Here is a 21,640-nt window from a genome sequence, read left to right as displayed (position 1 = left end):
TTGAATGGCTTCCAAACGCCGTATCGATGTCTGTGATGGAGGAAACAACTGATTTCACAAATGTTCTTCGCCACATAGTGAGAGAGGAAGTTCAGAAGGCATAAAACCGAGACGCTTCAAGAGGTCATAAGGGAGGGAGTGGGACAGACACTGAACCCAATCTCTCATCCATCTTTTCCCTTTAAAACGGTGAAAAAGTCCCAGGCGGAGTTACGTTCCTACAATGCCGCATGAGGAACCTGTTTGGGCACCAAGGAAGACTGACGTCTGGAGGACCCAGGATAACCAACCAGTATGTTTCCACTGAGAACGACCGGGACATATGGTGCGCTACTGTCGAGAAAGGTGGTGGATATTTGATGACGCCTGCACCACAAGACAGCAGACTTATCTTAACTGACACCAACTCCGGGATGACGAAGATGAACAAAAAGATGTGGGTGCAGGACGACTTAGGTCATCATCGCCGCAAGCTAGCTGTTGGAGAGGACACTCGCCAACATGCTGAACCAGGTCTCCATCACTGTTTAGAAGCTCCAGCCTATCATCTAGCTGCCACAACCTGGAAAACTAAAGGGTGCGACCTTTCTTGGAGGTGAGGTCACCGAAGAGAAAAATCCTCCACTGTCGATCACTACAAAAATGGTAGGAAACTACGTCGGTATCCTCATGGATGGCCGACCAGCCCAAGCTCTTGTGGACTCTGGAGCATCGTATTCAGTCATTTTAGACAAGTACTGTCGCCAGTTGCAGAAAACCGTATTTGTCAACAACAAAACATCTCTGCTGAAGGTGGCTAATGGGAAACAGTTAAAACCTACAGGAAGATGTACCACTCGTGTGGGTATAAGTGTCCATACACAGCCCTTAGAATTCGTCATCTTACAAGAGTGTAATCATGACATCATTCTCGGATAGTACTTTTTGAAAGCTTCTCAGGCAATTATAGATTGTGGTTGCCCAAAGATTATGCAAGACAAGTTGAGATACTGTGGACAGGAAGATGCGCATCCGAATGTGTGGAGACTGTGTGTGCTGGATGAAGTGATCATTCCTGCAGTCAGCACTAGAAAGTTAACTGTCTGTGTCAAGCCATGCATCAACCCATGGATCTTAGAGTGGAATGTAAAAGAAGCATAGCACTGAAGAATAACTTGGTCATCCCAGGCTCTGTCATCACATTTAAGAATGGATTCGGTGAATTGTGGATAGTTATCTGTCGCCGAGAACCGCAGAGCCTTCCAAGACGCATGTGTGTAGCAAACACTGAGCCGCTAATTGAAGAACAGCTGAGAGTCATAGAAACCTCCCATGCTGAGTCTGTGGGCGAAATTAGCGCTACCACTATGAGACAGGATCTTCTAGCTCGACTATCAACAAAACTCCCTAAGGAACTACAGAAGAAGCTACTTGCCATTCTTCAAGAGTTCTCTGAATGCTTCAATCCACAGGTGAAGAGCAAAGCAGACAAATTGACGGTGAAGCACCGGATTAGCACTGGAGACCGCCAACCAATAAGTCAGAGAGCATACCATGTGCCAGCATGGAACGTCGAATAATTCACGATGATGTAGAGAAAATGATGAAGAATGACATCATTCAACCTTCGCAGAGCCCATGGTTGTCACCAGTGGTCCTCATCCGGAAGAAGGATGGCATATGGCGCTTTTGTGTTGATTATAGGAAGCTTAATAAGATAACTAAAAAGGATGTTTACCCTCTTCCACGAATTGAAGATCCACTAGATTGTCTGATGGGGGCTACACTAGATTGTCTGAAGGGGGCTAAGTTTTCTCAATCATGGACATGTCCTCGGGATACTGGCAAATTGAAGTAGATGAGACTGATCGTGAGAAAACAGCATTCATCATCCCTGAGGGCCTGTATGAGTTTAAGGTACTGCCATTTGGTTTGTGTAATGCACCAGCAACTTTTGAACGGATGATGGATAATCTTCTAAGGCACCTGAAGTGGACAATGTGTCTTTGTTATTTAGATAACATTTATTTGATGAACATATAAAAAGACTGTGGGCCAGCCGTTCTTAAGTGTATCCAACAAGGTGGACTGAAACTTAATCCAAGTGTCTCTTAGGAGCAAAAGAAATCATAATACTGGGACACATTGTGTCAAATGAAGGTGTGTGGCCAGACCCAGAAAAGGGGAGATCTATAACGGAATTTCCTATTCCAAAAAGTATTAAAGATGTGAGAAGCTTCCTCTGATTATGTTCTTATTACCGTCATTTTATCATTTTTGTATCAAAGCCAGGCCACTCCAAGAGTTGTTAAAGGCCGATGCTAAATTTATCTGGGGTGGTGCTCAACAAGATTCTTTCGATATGCTGCGAAAAGCTCTGACGACTGACCCGGTACTTTGTCTGTATGATGAGAGAGTACCTACAGAACTACACACAGATGCCAGTGGGTATGGGATTGGTGCTGTTCTGGTGCAAATTTTGGATGGAAAAGAGAAGGTTATAGCCTATTCTTCTAGGACACTTACAAATGCCGAGAGAAACTACTCAACTACAGAAAGAGAATGTCTTGCTGTGATCTGGGCCATGTGCAAATTTCAACAGTATCTGTGGAAGACCATGCACAGTTGTTATGCCCATCATTCACTCTGTTGGTTGACAGGTCTTAAGGACCCAACAGGATGACTCGCCAGGTGGGCCCTATGTCTTCAAGAGTATGACATTACCATAGTGTACAAAAGTGGAAGAAAACACCAAGAAGCCAACTGTCCCTCAAAAAACCCTGTGCAAGACCATCAAGACTTTGATGAAGACAGTGACTGTCTCGCTGCACTCTGGGATCTTTCTGCCGAGCAGAAGGAGGATGCCAAGATATCTCAAATTATGCTTGGCTTAAATCGGTCAGAGGATGTGAAAGGACAAATTGAGGTAGTTAATGGATTACTTTGTAGGAAAAAGAGGTGGCTACCAGTGATTCCTAAACACATGCGCTTAGATGTTCTACAGAAATTCCATGACACACCTGAGGCCAGACATTTAGAATTTATTAAGACATACGATAGAATCCGCAACAGATTTTCTGGCCAGGTTTATTTAGGAGTGTCCGTCACTATGTGTCACACTGTCGAGAGTGCCAGAGGAGAAAGGCAGTTCCTCAGAAACCACCTGGCCAACTCATATACCAATTCCACCAGCAAAAACGCCTTTCCAGCGTGTTGGGATTGACCTCCTCGGACAATTTCCAATGTCTGCTAGTTGCAATAGATGGATTATTGTTTGCACTGAGTATCTGACATGCTATGCCATTACAAAAGCTGTGAAAACAGCCGAAGCATCCGAAGTAGCCAAATTCACTGTGGAAGACATTATATTAAAACAGTGCCCCAAGGTCGTTAATTACGGATCGAGCGAAAGCTTTTCAATCAAATCTTGTGACAGAGATAAACCGCCAGTGCAAGATTACTCATCACATGACGACTGCCTACCATCCGCAAACTAATGGGCTTACTGAACGCCTTAATAAGACCTTGGAAGACGTGCTATCAACGTTCGTCAATGTTGAGCACAGCAACTGGGATGAGGTACTATCTTTCGTGACGTTTGCCTACAACACCGCCAAACAAGACACCACAGGATTTACACCATTTTTCCTGGTGCATGGCCATGAGGCGACTATGACGATGGACACTGAGTTTCTGTTACATCCTGATGATGTGAACGACGACTACATCGGCCAGGTGTTAACCAGAGCTGAGGATGCTCAGCAGTTAGCTTGACTCAGCCCACTGCAGGCTCAGGAAAATGGTCGCCGAAGGTATGACAGAGCCACTGCCCTGTTGTCTACGAGCCTGGTGACCTCGTCTGGATCTTCACTCCTGTTTGGAAGGTTGGTCTGTCTGAGAAGCTCCTCCTACTTTGGACCTTATAAGGTTGTAAGACAGTTGTCTGATGTCACTTATGAAGTTCAAGATTTTGACCCCAACACAAGACGACAAAAGATCAGAGATATGGTCCACGTCTTTCGAATGAAGCCCTATAAGGATCCTGCAACCCAGGGTAAATTCAAAGCTCCAGTGACAGGCAACAAGCGGAAAGGTGACGAAGAGCATAGCGGCAAAAGAAGTTCTACGAAGATCACTGCCAGGGCGAGAATCAGTCATCAGGAGCCGGAGTATGCAGGACCGATGACTCGTTCCTGGACTAGGAGGACATAACACCCGAGATGCTGTTCTCTTAAAGAGGGAGCAATGTCGCAGAAGCTGAGTAGCACCATGGTGTAGTGGATATGATACTAAACTGTTGCATGGAGGTTCGCGAGTTCAAAACTCACCTTGTTGTTGTTGTGGTCTTCAGTCCTGAGACTGGTTTGATGCAGCTCTCCATGCTAATCTATCCTGTGCAAGCTCCTTCATCTCCCAGTACCCACTGCAACCTACATCCTTCTGAAAAACTCACATTGACTGTACAATTTTAATTTCTATATTCGGTTCGAGTACATTCTAGAAGTATCCACAAATGTCAAGAATCAGTGTACTGGAATGTTCTGTAGCTGTATATATACTGTGTGTGTTCTGGCAAGAGGCAGTTCGCTCTGTGCTCTTGTATGTGCAAGTGCTGAATAAACCTTCTTTTAAGTGGAAGTTAGTGTGAGTCATTTACCTAATTACACGTGACAATATTATGACTTTTTTTTAAAACGTTCCAACCAGTCTTCCAAGGCACGAAATTTTTAACACCCATCTTCAGCATGATTCACACAAGACTTTTATTGCAGTATTTTTCCGCTTATAGGAATATTGCCACTTCTCATTACTTACAACCATTTTAAAAGAATATTGTCCACTTCATTAAATGTTCACATGTGACTGTCCTTCCTTTTGGATCCAGAGGAACTGCCACCTTCAGCAGTTAAGATCTGCTTTTTTGTTTTCGAGTATGCCGTACAATCAAGATGGTGCCAAATTGTATTTCTTTGCTATATCAGAAAGTTTTATGTTATGACTGTCTTCAACGGTGCCAAATTGTATTTCTTTGCTATGTCAGAAAGTTTTATGTTACGACTGTCTTCAACATCACAAATGAATGTCAGATTCGCTGAACAGTCGCTTTCTACTTTTGGAGGCCGTATCTCCACGAAAGTAAAATTTATAAATTCAGCAATAAACAACTGCACTTCTGAGCTCGCACTTTTAAACTCAATGATTGTGATACCAGATCATGTGACTACGGTTGCATGACGGGCAGGGTGTGAATCGTTTTCTGATTTGTTCAATGCATTTTCTGCTATCACTACAAGGGATTTTGCATTATTGGGCAAAAAACTACACTTTAGATATCTGTCAATTGGAAGAACTGATTACCGTTTACTGCTGTCACACAATACGAAGTATGGCATGCGTGAAATCAAAACTCACTTGGACATGTCAGGAATGGTGTACAAATTGGATTTTAATTTGCAGAATGTTTCCTGTTTTATTCCTTAAAAGCAGAATTTTTCTTAAAGCAGGGTTTGTTAAAAATGGGGAGGCAAAACCTTGTTTTTATGTGAGTTTCACCAGAACAGATGGAATTGTTAAAAGTGGGATTTCATTAAAAGCAGGTTCTTTAATACATGGTTTTATTTTGTGTTGTTGCAAACAACCCCATTTATTCACTCATGGTATGTGACATTGCTATACAATCCTGCATGGCCAAATGTACACTATGTTTGTTTTCTTGGCCACTAGTTGCATGGAGTTGTCAAAATCCTGCATGGCATTGGGTACACCCTTCTTTGGGTACTTGTAAGAGTCATGGGATCCCAAACAAGCCACAGTTGAATTATGACATGTGCTGGCAGACAGTCCTCCTCACACACACACACACACACACACACACACACACACACACACACACACACACAGAGAGAGAGAGAGAGAGAGAGAGAGAGAGAGAGAGAGAGAGAGTTAAATGTAACAACTTACCCCTGTGAACATACAGAGTAGCATTTTCTGGCTCTACTTCAATAGCTTTTCTGTAGTATTGGTCAGCTCGTTCGTAATCTTGCTGATCACTAAGTACCTTTGAACAGAAAATATATCAGCTGTAATTTATACATTGGAAATGCCAGGTTGGAATTTCAAAAATATGAGGAAAAGGATAGGTTGTTACACACCGTAAAGACGATCTGTTGAGTTGCATACAGGCACCATCTCCCAGACCTAGTCCAGAAACAGATATCTCGTGCCATTTCCCCCGCACACTACCAATCCTCCTCCCACCACCACCACCACCAAAAGCCAGCTATAAAAAAGTACCCCCTTTGTCACACAATATCAGCCTGAACTCAAACAACTGAACCATCATATCCATGTGGAAGACCCACGTCTAAGAGCTGCTAAATCCACCCACCCAGCACGTCCTATTCCAGTCCTGTCAAAGGCTTATCTCACACCGTCATCAAAGGCTCAGCACCTGTGAAAGCATCTATGTTGTATACCAACTCAGCCACCACTGAACTGTGGCCAAGTAGACCACCTGTAGCAAAGTAGACCACCCTGTGGCACAACACTGCAGTTGAACGTAGCATGCTCGATTTCAATGGATGCTTCACAACTCAGGTCATCTGGATCCTCCCCTCCACCACCAGCTTTATGGAAATGTGCATGTGGGAGTTATCCTTACAACACATTCTCTGCTCATGAAATTATCTTGACCTCCACTTATGGCAACATACTGTCCTCTCATCCTCCACCTAACACTTTCCACCCCCTCATCCTATAACCTACTCCCTTTTCACATTCTCTCACCCTCTTTGTGTGCCTCCCTCTGCCAATGTATCCCTCCAGTCCTTTCTCCATCTCTGCTCCTCTCCTTTTCCGCTCTCCATTTTTTTTCCCCCACCACACCCCACCTCCCGACACTGTGCCTAGCGTTCTCTAGTTCCTTCACGCCCCACCAGACAGCGCTCTTCTCTCCCTGCACCCGTATCATGCTACTGCTTCCCTTCCCCGCTTCACTACAGATGGCTATTCATCTGAGAGCCATATTCTGGTCAGACCTGCTGGTGGTAGCGGTCATGTGTGTGTGTGTGTGTGTGTGTGTGTGTGTGTGTGTGTGTGTGTGTGTTTCTGGGCTGAAGAAGGCTTTCGGTGAAAGCTGTAAGGCTTAACAATATTTTCATTGTGCCTGTCTGCAACTCAAAGGACCGTCACAGTGAGTTGCAGTCTATGCCTTTCCTAATATTGTTAGCTGTAATGTATAAAGAATTAATATCACACACTTTTTAAATTTTAAACCGAGTGCAATATGCATAACTAATCAATTATTTCTCATTAACAAAACTACTCTCTAACGAAAAGGTTCTCTATCTAGTTTCAAGTATCTGAAGACACATTATTTATAGAGATGACTTATATGGAACTTAATTTCAAACACATGCGAATATAAATTCCTCTTTTAACATGTGGCTGTAAATTTTAAATTTAAAGTTCAAGTAAATTGGCTGTACAAGATGTAACACAGCCTTTTCAAGTATGAAAGGTATACCACTAATAATGCTGTCTGCAGAGCATAATCTTTTAGATTCGTGTCTAAAGCAGGGTTATATTTGAAGTGGTGAAGAGATATCTCCTGAACTTATACTGAAAGTGGCAGACTGAATTCTAGGCTCAAGGTATCGAGGATTGTGTTCAAGGGCAACATTGTGGGTATCCATTCAAGTCTATAAAACATTTGGAAAGAACAACCATCAAAACTGTGTTACCATCAATGCCTACACCACGGCACCTGCCACTACAAGGCTGCAGATCACATGTCACACAGCACTTGGCCCATGTGCTGTGCCGCCCAGCTGCACAGCAAAGCTGCAGTCCACACACATAGCTGCCTCTGTGTTAATGTAGTAAACCCCAGCAAAATAGCTGCACAAAGGTACGGCTTAAATCGTGCAGTGCCACACCACTATATACTCATCAATGGTGGGCATATTCCCATGCCACCAGGGCTTCGTAAGTGCACACGGCATCTCATGCTGGCAGTCTTATCTTCGGCTTCACTACTGCTGCTTCCTCGACACCACACCCACCCTCATCTGGATTTTGATTGCATTTGGAATTGGGTTTCTACTATTTGGCACTCCAGATACTGGATTCTTCCACATATTTTGCTTACTGTCATCCCACTGGTAGTGCTAGTGCCATCATTTAAGTGTTGCATTATTCTGTTTCCTGTCTTCACTAGTAGAGGAATAATCTGATTTGATCCATTATAAATGGTTCTGAAAGCCTGTGACTGTGAAAACAACAGGTTTGTTTATAAATAACTCATCTGCTACCAGTCACGATTTTCTTTATTTTATTTTTCACACAATGCATTTCAGGAAATGATTCCCATTTTGAAGTGAGTTTTTTGTGTTTGTAATGCCATTTCTATGTGATGTTGATGCGTGAGAGTCTGCTCCATTCTGTTGATTTTACTGCAATACATTACTCATGCCTTCTGTTATTTGTTATTCCACCATTCATTGATACAATAAATTATTCGTGACAGTGGCTGGTTCTTGTGTTGCTTTCCATTTTATGACATTGCAGTACATCCTCGCTTTTCAGTTCTGTGGCTAATAATCTACGACATGGGATTGTTGTGCAATTTTCTTCTACTTTCCAGAACAGATGGTGTTGAGCTTTAACTTTTGGGGCAGCTCCTCTTTGGTTGTTTCTCTTTCGTACACCTTGTCTTGTCACTGCTGCTTTTTTCGCCACAGCGGTCACCCAGCTAGAGGAACCTACATCATTATATCAACTTCCTTAAGTTTCAGTCAATGTAGTTAGCTCAACTGATGGACAAGGTGAGACTGCTGCTGGAGACCAACAGCTTTACCCTGCTTCAACACGTCACCCAGACCGATGACAATGGTAGCAGACACTGATCGGCTCCGTCATTCCACAAGTTCGACACTGCCGCAGGGAAATGGGTCAAATACAAATTGCAGCTGTTTCAACACTTTGCAGCCTACAACATTTCAGATGTTGTTCAATTGTAATATTTCTCTTCTGGGGTTGTCATGGATACCATGCGAATTTGCATTAAACCTTCCCCTCTTATTCACTAGTCTGTTCCTTTCCCAGAAATAATTGCAGCTCTCGATAAATATTCTGTTGGTTACCACTACATTATATGTTTTTTCGAACAAAGTGCCAACCTATCCAGTACTATCAGCAGTGGCTCACAGAGTTACGAGACATGACCCACGCCTCCAAATTCGTATGTCTCTGCGGTAAGTTGTACACGGGCACCATGTTATGTTGTTCAGAATATTACTGATTCCCGACTCGGGGCAGAAGTCGTCAAACTATCAGACCCTTTGTTGGAGAATGCTCTTCGTATAACTGAGGCACAGAAATAGTTTGTCACCACAGAGCTGGAAATTTTGCCGCTTGTGGCCCGTCTTCATCTCCACACAAGGTCTCAGTTTCTTCAGGGCACCATAAACAACCAACAACATGTCTGCAGTAGCCACATAATGGTACCAAATTGCAATCCTGCTCTCAATGCTACATCTCTCATGATAGGGATGCTTGTAGTTTCCTCCAAACCAACTGTTTGTTTTGTAAAAGGATTGGACACATCCAATATTTCTGGTCAAAGAAATTATGGGGCCCATGTGTTAACATGTAACATGGACACCCACAGTTCTGAGGCAATGGATGTCCATCAGGTCAATGTCAATGACACTAAGCTCAAGAACCCTTTGGTTTCTGATGAGTCATTCCCGATTCGAACCTGCTACATCATTACCACTACGCATTAATCTCACAAGGTTGTCAGTGGCCTCCAGCATCCCTCTGTGCTTGTATGTGAGCCAAAGAAACTTTTAATTCAGGTGCGCATTCAGAACATGGATGTCCAACACCAGCTGGATATTGGGGCTTCCATTATGTTGACCAATAGGTGCACATTTGAAAAGCTCAGCTCCTTACGGCTCGAAGCTCTGACAGCCCCTTGTTGCATACAATGGGGATCACTTCACTATCTTTGGCACCAGTCTTGTACAGATATTGTTCAGATCTACTTCTAAGGCAATTCCAGTGAAGTTGCTTCACTCTTATGATGGTTCTAACATTTTTCTCCGAATATCTTTGACATCTTTGGCTTCCAAATCTCAGATAATACGGTAACAATCAATTTCCATGTCAGCATTACAAAGCTCTGTGACAAACACTGTCAGCCTTTTGCGGACTCTCTGGTTATTGCAAAAGACTTTCCCACCAACATCTGGGAGGAAGTTGTGGCACAGTCAAGGCATATGCAGGAGCTGGGAGTTACCATGCCCATCTCTGCCAGTCAATTGGCATCACTCCTCGCCATAGTCAGAAAACCCAACAGGCAACTCCAGCTTTGGGCATATTTTAAGTCCATCATCAGTGAACAGGCAGTCATGGATTCATATCCTCTCCCTCACCCCGAGCAATGAATGGACAAATTATAAAAGGTTGTGTTGTTCTTGAAGAGAGCGCTCAAGGCATCTATTTGCAACTCCTACTGTATGATGCAACAAAATTCTTCCTCACCATTAAAACTAACATCAGACTGTTCCAATAAGAGGGTCTACCATTTGGTAGTGCTTCCACCTGGCCTCCTTCCAATGTTTTTTTAGAGCAACAGACATCGAAGGTGTCTTCCTGCTCCAATTATCTGGATGACATTGTCATCTTGGGTAGAACTCCAGAGGAGCACTTCTGCAACCTGGAATGCCACTGCTAAACACTCACCAATACAGGACGCAGATGCAACTGGGAGAAATACAAACTTTTCTGTATCCAAATTGAATACCTTGGTTATGCCGTCCACTCCCATGGTGTTCACCTTTCCACCAACACTTGCAGGCTATTCAGAAGCTTCCTTTCCCAAAGAATCTTGCCAAAGTCCAGTCTGTCCTTGACAAGATCTCAATATTTTTGCTTCATAATTATGAAATACTCTATTGTCCCATGACACGCCATACCAACATGGATACTTTATCTCATTGTCCTGTCACATCAGATGTGGAATTTGAGTCTTCTGAGGACAATTATTTTCACACTGATCAGATTGATAAAGCCACAGTGGTTCCCCTTCTGAGTAACCACCACTGAATTACCATGGCCACAGGGCAAGACTATACCCTCCGGTTCCTTCGACAGTTTATTCAGACAGGTTGGCCTGCAGATAGGGAGTCATTTCCCAATGAGTTTCTTTGGCAGTGGTTTTCCCACTGGGATGCCTTTTCAGTTCAAATGGAGGTGCTCCCTTATGCATACCAAACATACAGATATGGATGCTGTGTCCAGCACCTCTGTGGCAACAGGTGTTGGAATTACTTAATAAAGGACATTGGAGTATTGCCCATATGAAGAAATTGGCCAGACAGCACTGCATGTGGCTGAGGGTGGAAAATGACATTGGACAAATGATCACACATTGCAAGGAATGCACTGAGAACATGCCTGCTCCTCTCCAATATTTTTCCGACTGGATCTGACAAGATGCCCTCTTGCAACGAATTCACGTAGATTTTGCAGGGCCATTTTGGGGTCTGTCATGGCTTACTGTCATGGACCCCCTTTTCAAAATTTGTTTTCGTAGTCCCTCTGAATTCCACGATGTCAACAAACATAATTTGGGCTTTAGCAACTGTATTCTGTCAAGATGGATTACTAACTATTACTGAATCTGATAATGGTCCACAATTGACTTCAACAGAATTCACATCTTTCTGCAAGGCCAACAGCATCACCCATGCCAGATCGTCACCTTTCTCATCACCATTTAACGGTGAAGCATAATGATTTTGTGTAACTTCAAAGTGCAAATGTTGAAATTAAAGCAATCCCACTTCAAGGAAAATGCTCTGCTCCTGTTCTTATCAACATACCATACGACACCTCATGGAGATAAGTCGCTGGCTACACTTCTTCATGGCAGGTCTCACTGGACTACACTCCACCTTCTCCAGCCTCCAAATTCCCTGCATGCTCCTACGGCCCCTCAAAATTCCAAGCCAATGCCACAGTATATTTCAAGGATTTTAACAGCAGTTATTTGTTTGAACTGGGATTATAATCCAACCTGATGGCAGAGCAACCTATGTTATTTGGGACATGTCAGAACACAATCATCACAGACACCGAAATCAGCTTAGCTCTCATGCTATTCCTTATTTGCTGTGGACCTTTCTGTTCCCAATGGCACTAAGGCAGACAACGCCTCCCTCAGAATTATCCACAGTGCATTTTGTACCAGCTACCTGGCACTAATACCACAATTCCCACATCACGACTACCGTCGCTGCAGCCTTCGGAGCCTGGGTCACCTTGGCTGCTGTGACCCCAACCACCACTGCCCTTGGCGTCCCAAGCATCTATCATCGAAGCCCATGGTGATGTCAGTGTTGTGGTCACTGTCACAGCAACCGAGCCTCCTGCTGTCCCAAATGCTGCCACTGTTGTCTGCTGAGATGTCCATTGACCTTCACTCACTTATGCCAGCATGAGATTGCTCACACCAGGACAGGCTGAAGGCACATTCTGCCTCCAGTTTTTCTGGGGGCCTGTGCAGCAAATGCTGGAAAGTGGATTGGTCATGTCAGAAATCAGCTCCCAGTCTGATCTCATTGCCCTGCCTCTGGCCAGGATGTCCCCTTCGTGCTGAGACCCCTTACAGTACACCACCGTGGTGAGACAACTTGGGGGGGGGGGGGTGGGGGAGGAGGGGAGGGTAGATTGTGGTACCACCAATGCCTACACCACAGCACCTGCAGCCATGCTGTTGCAGGTCATGTCACACAGCCCACGACCAACCATGCTCAGCTTGTGTGCAGCACTGCACAGCTGGGCAGTGCAGGTGCAGCCCATGCACATAGCTGCCTCTGTGGTAATGTAGCAATGCCGGCTGGCATAACCACGTCAAATTGCTGCACAATGATAAGCACCTATGTTGCAGTGCCACACCATTGTAGACTCCATCGATGGTTTGCAATTTCTATGCTGCCAGGGCTTTATAAGCACATGCAGCACTTCACACCGGCAGTGTAATCTTGGACTTCACTAATGCCGATATCTCGAGGCCACACCATCTGGTTTGTCCTCATCTGTATTTTGATTATGTTTGGAACTGGACTATTCAGGGATTTTTACTACTTGGCACTACAGATACTGGATACATCCACAGTTTTTACTGATCACCATCCCAGTGGCAGCACTAGCCCCACCATTAATTTCATTTTATTTTATGTGAGGTGTAGTGTTATTCTGTTTCCTGTCTTTATTTGCAGAAGATTAAAACTTTGTTGATTAATCACTACTTATTTGTTGTTCCATCATTCACAGTTATAACAAAAATCATAACAATCAATGATGGAAATGAAATGTGGAGAAAATACAGCAGAATTTGGAAAGAATGAGTAGGAAAACAAAACGACGACAAGACAATGGAATTATAAAAGTGAATACATGGCCAAAACTAAGAAAGAATTTGCCAAGGCCCTCCAGCAACAGAGATAAGCTTTAGACAGAAATTCAATTACATCTAAAATATAACACATATTACAAGCAGCAGCAAAAATATCACTGCACATTTATTAATATATCATTTCTGTGAGGGAGGTTTGAGTACTTCTGTTTGGAAACAAGTGTTGTAGGTAGTACAAGTTGATTCAAACACTGTGCATTACCTCATGTCACATGAAGCTATAACAAAAACGAACCATTTCAGTGGTTGGTTTGAATTTGGGAGCTATTTCAGTAAATTGCGGTACGTCGTTTTCACCAACATGAAAAACATGTACTACCTTATTTTAAGTACAAGTTTTTTTTGCCACACTGTTTATTTATTTACTTGTAGTTGAAAGTTACATGACGAGCCCATTTCAGCGTTTTGCCATTATCAATCATACTTGTGAAGATGATATAACAAGTGTTACATTGTTCCTTACATCTATGTTAGTCTATGTCTACTTATGGTACCTTATGCTTACGTCTTAGCTGGAATAGTCCATACAGCATCTTGGAGCATAAATGTCAGTTGTCTTTTTGTTATGATATGATGATGATATTTATACACTATGTTCAATTTTTATTTGTATGTTATTTTTGACAGCTTTGGTTCCGTCATAGCAAAAGGACAAACAACATCTATGCTCCAAGATGCCATATAGACCATGACATGCCAGCTAAGACATAAGCATAAGGTGCCACATGTAGACATAAACTAACAGACATAAGGAACAATATTATGCCTTTTATATCATCTTCATTAGATACTCGCATAATGCTGAAATGAGCTCGTTGTGTAACTTTTATCACTATGAGTAAAGAACGTGTACTTAAAATAAAACATGTCTTTCACCACATGTAAGCTTTAGGCCCACTGCACTATAACTCAAAGATTCACATTTTGCTTTTGGATGGGAACACTTGTGATGAGATAAAAGTAAAATTGGATGTCACTTGTGGTGACTTTCACCATCAATGACTTCAGTCAGATATTGGTTCAACAAATTTTAATATGACTGACCACTTTTCATCAGGATTGACTATAGACGCCCACAGACATGGCTACTAAATTACTGAGAAACCCAACGATGATTTTCACTGATTGTTACATAAAAAGATTTCCATGGAGAAGATGCCACAGATGTGTCAACGGGAATGATAATAAATACTGTACATGACAAGCTGGCAATGAAAAGGAAAACTTAAGTGGGTTCAGAAAATAGGAGTCAAAATAACTTTTAAAATTTTCTTTGTTAAAAGGTTCCAGGAAGCAAATTGGCCAAGAAAAATCAGTAACTATTTTTATGGTTTTATTTTTCATCTGCAATCATCACATGTGATAAGAATAGGGATCTTTCTATGAAAGAAATGACGTTTACAGAATCACTCGGTAAGATAATGGAAATAAGTTTCAAAAAAGAATTACTAAGTGGTTAGTGCGGAATCATAGTATAGAATAAAAATTGGTGGTTCCAAGAATTTTTTACTGCGTAATGGCATTAGGATGAAACTAATATAGTTGTCTTGTGACCCATATGTCCTTGAGAAGTTTAATCTGAAGCACTTTTGTGACTGGATGTTTATTTCTTGAGATATTATTCTGTAAAGATTAAAATAGAACCTCCACTTTCAGGCATGTGGGCAAGTGCGTTCTCGCACTGTGTCAGGTGGAGACCATTTTTAGTGTAATTCCTGTTTTTAACTTAAATTTAATCAAGCATTAGCTTCAATAATTTCTCCTTTAATTGTATCCAGTTTTAAGCATATATTGTTGGACTTACTGCTAGCTTCAGTGCAACAACTCACCTGAGCAAAAAGTGTATGACACTCTGAACAAGTAGGAAATCTTTCAACAGCTCTACGAAATTCATTCATAACTTCTTCCATTTTTTCCATATTTCTAGTCTGAAAGGCATGTCTATAATCTGTGTAGCACTTCTGCACATATGCAATTGGGAAGTTTGGATTCAGAGTAACTGCTTTATTGAAGTCATCCATGGCCTCATTCATTTTTTCCATTAGCAAATGTACCTGAAAAAAAAAAGTGATATTTTTGTTGGAACTCATTAACAAGTATATGAATCTATTGTTATACAGTACAAGAGTAATACATTTTTTCCAGAAATATTTAATGATGAACATACAGAGTTAGACAAAAATGTGGAAACACTACAAAACACACATGCTCGAACATAAATGCGGGTACTAACCATGGCTGCATGCTGCACTGTTGTATTTGACTGTGAATGGCACCTGTGCAATGTCCTTGATACATTGTAAGTGCCAGTTGCGATTAGAGCAGTTTCTGTACAGATGTCGGTGCCTTATATCAGAGCTAAATGAACTCTAACATGGGCAAATTGTTGTGTACTTCAGTAGCCAATCGAGACCACGTTCAAAATGGCTCTGAGCACTATGGGACTTAACATCTGAGGTCATCAGTCCCCTAGAACTTAGAACTACTTACACCTAACTAACCTAAGGACATCACACACATCCATGCCCGAGGCAGGATTCAAACCTGAGACCGTAGCGGTCGTGCGGTTCCAGACTGAAGTGCCTAGAACCGCTCGGCCACCACGGCCGGCCGAGACCAAGTGTTTGATGTTTCCAGAGGCAACTTGTTGTAGATTTAAACTGCATACAGTGAAAGCTGAAAAACGTCATTCGCTAAGTCTCAACATGGATGAAACAGTTTACTGAGTGAATGTCACAGTCACTGATGAGGATTATTGTGAAAAATATGAGGAGACCAGCAGAGAAAGTCACTGCAAAACTGAATGTCGTGCCAGAAAAACATATAGGGAGCTCTGTGGGCAGGGAATTGCAGGGTGAGCTAGAATTCCAAAATCACTTATCAGTGATCCAAATGCCTGCAACAGGGCCCCTCTTCACACAGCTTGCATAATCCAGGACTGGTTTTGTGAGCACGAGGATGAATTGTTACGTCTTCTGTGGCCACCATAGTCACCAGAGGTCAATATTATTGAGGCCTTGTGGTCTACTTTGCAGATAAGGTTGCACAATCGCTATCTACCCCTATCATCATTACCTAAATTGAAAACCATTCCAAGATGACAAAGCTGTCTTGAATGCTGGTTGGTTTCCTACACCATTTTAGGAATGGTAATGTGTTGTGTTTTTTGTCTTTCCATATTTTTGTCTGCTCCCTGTATTTCTAAAAATAATAAAAATGAGATTTTTACATTTTTGTTGGTGAGTCAGTTCTAAAGTTTTCTGGCTGATATAGTTTTAGATTTGGCAGAACATTACCATATTTAAGCCACCAGGAAATAAAAAAAGACGTATTTGTATGGTACTGCAACAAGCAATTACAAACCTAATCTACTATCAAAGAGATGCACAATTTTTTGCAGCAGCATTGCTATAACAGCAATCATAATTAATTATTACAATCATAATTAAAGTCAACTGAATACTCGAATATTTATAATACATTTATTATTATTATTATTATTATTTACGATCAGGCAGGGCTACCTGTAGAACCAGTCATTTGGTCTAAAAGCTAAGCTGCTATCACTGAGCTGCATTCTATGTAGGCATGACAACCAACAAGCTGTCTGTCCGCATGAATGGTCACTGATGAACTGTGCAAAGAAACAAGTGGACCGCCCTGTTGCTGAACACGCTGCCAAACATGATATCCTTCATTTCAATGACTGCTTCACAGCCTGTGCCATCTGGATCCTTCCCATCAACACCAGCTTTTTGGAATTGCGCAGGTGGGAACTTTCCCTGCAATACATCCTACATTCCCGTAACCCTCTCGGCCTCAACCTTCGTTAGTCACTGTCCTCACCCATTTAGCCCCTTCCCTGCTCCCAGTTGTCAGACTGCAGGTGTGTGTGTGTGTGTGTGTGTGTGTGTGTGTGTGTGTGTGTGTGTGTGTGTGTGTGTGTGTGTGAGCGGCAGCACCAGTGCATGATGGGAGTGGCAAATGGGGGTAAGGAGGATGCTGAGGTGGAGAGAGAATATGTGGGGATGGCGGATAGTGAAGTGCTGCAAGTTAGGCGGAAGGCAGGGGGAGAGGTGTGTAGGGGGAGGGGGAGTAGTGGAAAAGGAGAGAAATAGAGAGAAATAAATAAAAAGACAGGATGTGGATGTGGTGGTCAAATGACGACTGTGTAGTGCTGGAATGGGAGCAGGGAAGGGGCTGGATGAGTGAGGACAGTGACTAACGAAGGTTGACGCCAGGAGGGTTACGGGAATGCAGGATGTATTGCAGGGAAAGTTCCCACCTGCACAATTCAGAAAAGCTGGTGTTGGTGGAAAGGATCCAGATGGTACAGGCTGTGAAGCTGTCATTGAAATGAAGGATATCATGTTTGGCAGCGTGCATACGTATATTGTCTATTGTTGACGTAGGCCATTGGCCGACAGCTTCAAGTGTGACAGTCTTTTTGTTGTGCCTATCCGTGACTCAGCACCTCATGGTGAGTAGCAACTTTCCTTGTCATAAAAGTTACACTAAACTTATGTTTTTTGATTATAAGGCAACTAACCTGCCCCCTGTGATGATACACATCTGAATTGTTTGGGTCCAATTGAGCAGCCAGATTGAAGTCTTCTAGGCTTTTAACTGGCTGCTCGAGTTGCATGTGCAGTGATGCTCTCTTTATAAGTGCATTAACTCGAAGCTGTAAAAGAGAAAATCTGATAAGATAATAGAATTAATAAACATATATAGAATCCATGGCAAAATAGAAGAACCTATTACTCATCTGAACAGCTAACTTAATTTCGACTCATTTCGATACATCAAGCACTTAAAAAATAAAACAGCTTTTTTATTTTCAATGTTTCTTCATATTAGCTGACTGATTTTATTCAGTTCCTAGGTCCAATAATCTCCTTCATTCTTTGTATTTCTTTCTTTACAAAATAAAATCCATTAAATGGAAATCAAGCAGGCAGCACATCAAGCGCAACAACACATTTTGTTACCTCAGATACGATTTAGTAGAATTTTATATGAGATAAGCACTTTCTGTAGTAAACAGTTGGCGTATAATTAGTTCCGAGGTAAGCACCTTTGGTAGTAAATAGTTAGTGTATAATTAATTCCTTACTTGCAAACAGAGAAAGAAGGTATGAACTGGTATCAATGTTACAGAAATCGATTCATAACAGTAAATACCCTTCATCTCTTGGGGGAATAACAGTAAGTGTGGACAAAAATTCTGCTGTCAGTTACAATTTCCCAACTTCCATACTTTCTAATGAATACTGATATTAGATGTTCTGAAATCTCTCTTTTCTCAAACAATTTACAAAAACTTGCAATACAGTGTCCCTGTTCTTATGCAGTCAAAAGTGAGAAGTTTGATGGACTGCTATTTGGTGCTGTAAACTTCCTACACAGTATGTGCCACCAACAGTCCAAAGTGTTGTAAATGACGCATGAGGTAACATTTATGCGTGTATTTACACATACTGCATCTTACCTTTACATTGGCATCAGGATTATTTATAACAGCCTCAAAATCTTTAAATGCTGCATCATGCTGTCCAAGGAGGAGGTGAAACGTTCCTCTCAGAACGAGAGCCTCATTTTTGTACTCTGCCGACTCTGAATTTATTTCATCTGTGCAGGCTGGAATAATGTCATCATAATCTTGAACAACAAAGGCTTGCTTTGCACGGGCAAAACCTCTGTGACAAATGAACAAGGACAGTAATGTATTAATGAAATGCCTGATTAAAATCTTACTAACTTCAAACTGAGGCTAATAAAACTAACCTTATATCAGCTTCTGCCGAGTCACTTTCATTTTTGTCGCTCATACTGTTTTTAATAGGATCTTCAATAAATGAAGAGAAAAAGGTTTTAATAAACTGTTTTGATGGCATGATTGCCTTCCTGCTTGCCATAGCCTCCTTAGCATGCTGCCTACCTGTTGAAGGAAAAAAGGACAGATACTTTTCTTGACATAACTGTCATGAAACGACAGAAACAGTGTTGAAACTAAAGAATTGATTGAGATTTCATTTTCTAAAAATACAACACAGTACACACAGGTATGAGACCTACCCTTCAGAGGAAGTTAGTAACAGTGGATAGTCTTCTAAGCAAACTTCTGAACTGCATTCTTCAGAGTATGCATTAAAAAAAGGCTGAAAATGACCTTGTTCAAAAGTTTTCTATCTTGTCTACGTGCTTGTTGAATGCTTAATGCTTCAGAATATTAAGAACACTTTCAGACTTTAATTTATCTTATGAGAAGGCACTTTTCAAAAGTAACATGACAGGAATGGGATATCATCATCATATTCCTACAAATCAAGAAGGCAGATAGACACACACTCTACAGGTTGTTGTTGTTGTTGTTGTTGTTGTTGTTGGTGGTGGTGGTCTTCAGATTGTCGACTGGTTTGACGCAGCTCTGCATGTTGCTCTGTTCTGTGTGAGCCTATTAACCTCTGAGTAACTACTGCAATCAACATCCATTTGAACCTGCTTACTGTATTCAAATCTTTGGGTTCCTCTAAAAGTTTTACCCTTCACACTTACTTCCATTATCAATGTGACAATTTCTTGATGCTTGAGGGAGTGTGCTATCAGTTGATACATCCTTATGGTCGAGTTGTACCATAATTTTCTTTTTCCCCAATTCAATTCAATACCACCTCATTCATTATTCAATCAATCTACCTAATCTTAAGTACTCTTCTATAGCACCACTTTTCAAAAGCTTCTATTGTCTTCTTATCTGAATAGTTATACAAGATCTGCATTAATGTTTAAGGCATAAGAATGTAATCACTACCAGTGTTCATTACTCATTCGCTTTAGTCAAAACTATAAAACCGAGAAAGAATGGCTTTAATTAACTCACACTCAAAGAATATGTAGAACAGTGCACAAATAAGCGATCAACAAATCAGAGAGGTGGGAACAAACGCCTCTACACCTTATCAATATCAAACTTGCAATTTCAGCAAGGGAATTAGTTTGAAACAGGGACAATGACTGGTCTTGGAGAGATGAGCCTCTCATAGAGTGCCATTTTGGCTTGCACATCTGACAGTGATGCCTCTGTGAAGCATCTAATGAACTGTGCCACAAGGTGTCGCTGCACACAGTTCAGTGCTACCTGACAATGTAAAATGGAGTAGTAGTGTGCTACTGTTTATACTTTACTGATTACCAAGGTTACAGCTTTGTAGCCAGTGATGTGGTAAACCATTTTATTATATGATATTTTCATCTACTGCCTACTTACAATTTTTGATTGTAATTGTATAGTGTTCAATGTTTCTACTTCATTGTATGTCAGGCCAAACAGACTGCCCAAGAACTTGACCTTTTTTTTAAGTCACCCATAACCGCAGATCAGGGGAGGACTTATCATACGTGATGAGAAGGAAAGACTGATGGTTAGAGACTGCATGGGACGAGATTTGAAAACCTGAGAGCTTAAAGGTGAAAGACAGGGTATTATGCAGACTGAGATTACTGCTTAAACATCATACACGAGTTAATAAGAGTGAAAAGCTAAGTGCATTGTATGTAACCGAGGTGGGAAGGGGGGGGGGGGGGCAGTGAAAAATAGACAGGAAAGACAATGAAAGATGTATAAAACTAAAACTGACTGAAGCAAAAAGTAGTTACAGTGAAGAAGAGCTGAGATGGAAGAAATTAACGTAAATTAAGGCTAGGTGGGTGGCTGAGAAACTGCTGTCTGGGGGAAGAATCCAGATGGCTCATGTGGTGAAACAGGTGCTGAGGTCATGAATGTCATGTTGTAGAACAGGCTCTGCAGCAGGATATTGCAAGTTGCCAGTATACACCCTCTGCCTATGCCCATTCATCATAATTGGTAATACATACTGCCCCCCAAATTATCAATTTGAATTAGGCAGAGGGTGTATACTGGCAACTTGCAATATCCTGTTGCAGAGCATGTTCTACAACATGATATTCGTGACCTCGGCACGTGTTTTACCACATGCGCCATCTGGCTTCTCAGAACACTGCAGGTGGGAACTAGCACCACAACATGTCCTCGGTTCTCGCCACCCACCTGGCCTTAATTTATGTTAATTTCTTCTATCTCAGCTTTTCTTCACTGTAACTACTCTTTGGTTCACTCCGTCTTAGTTTTCTACATCTTTCATTGTCTTTCCC

The 21,640-nt window shown here is 41.9% G+C and overlaps 1 protein-coding gene across 1 annotated transcript in view; it reads right to left on the bottom strand.

Moving 5' to 3' along the window:
* The window catches only part of LOC126195386 (mitochondrial import receptor subunit TOM70), a 60,961-nt gene that overhangs the window by 7,899 nt on the left and 31,422 nt on the right, over positions 1 to 21,640 (bottom strand). The window contains exons 4-8 of the mRNA XM_049933976.1: positions 19,253 to 19,406; positions 18,957 to 19,164; positions 18,015 to 18,149; positions 15,295 to 15,519; positions 5,941 to 6,037 (exon numbers count right to left, since the gene is read on the bottom strand). Of these exons, the coding sequence (XP_049789933.1) occupies positions 5,941 to 6,037; positions 15,295 to 15,519; positions 18,015 to 18,149; positions 18,957 to 19,164; positions 19,253 to 19,406 (819 nt within the window). The remainder of the gene's footprint in view (positions 1 to 5,940; positions 6,038 to 15,294; positions 15,520 to 18,014; positions 18,150 to 18,956; positions 19,165 to 19,252; positions 19,407 to 21,640) is intronic.

Source organism: Schistocerca nitens, chromosome 7 (genome assembly GCF_023898315.1).
Source record: "Schistocerca nitens isolate TAMUIC-IGC-003100 chromosome 7, iqSchNite1.1, whole genome shotgun sequence".
NCBI classification, from domain to species: domain Eukaryota; kingdom Metazoa; phylum Arthropoda; class Insecta; order Orthoptera; family Acrididae; genus Schistocerca; species Schistocerca nitens.
This window is presented reverse-complemented; position numbering and strand designations above follow the sequence as displayed.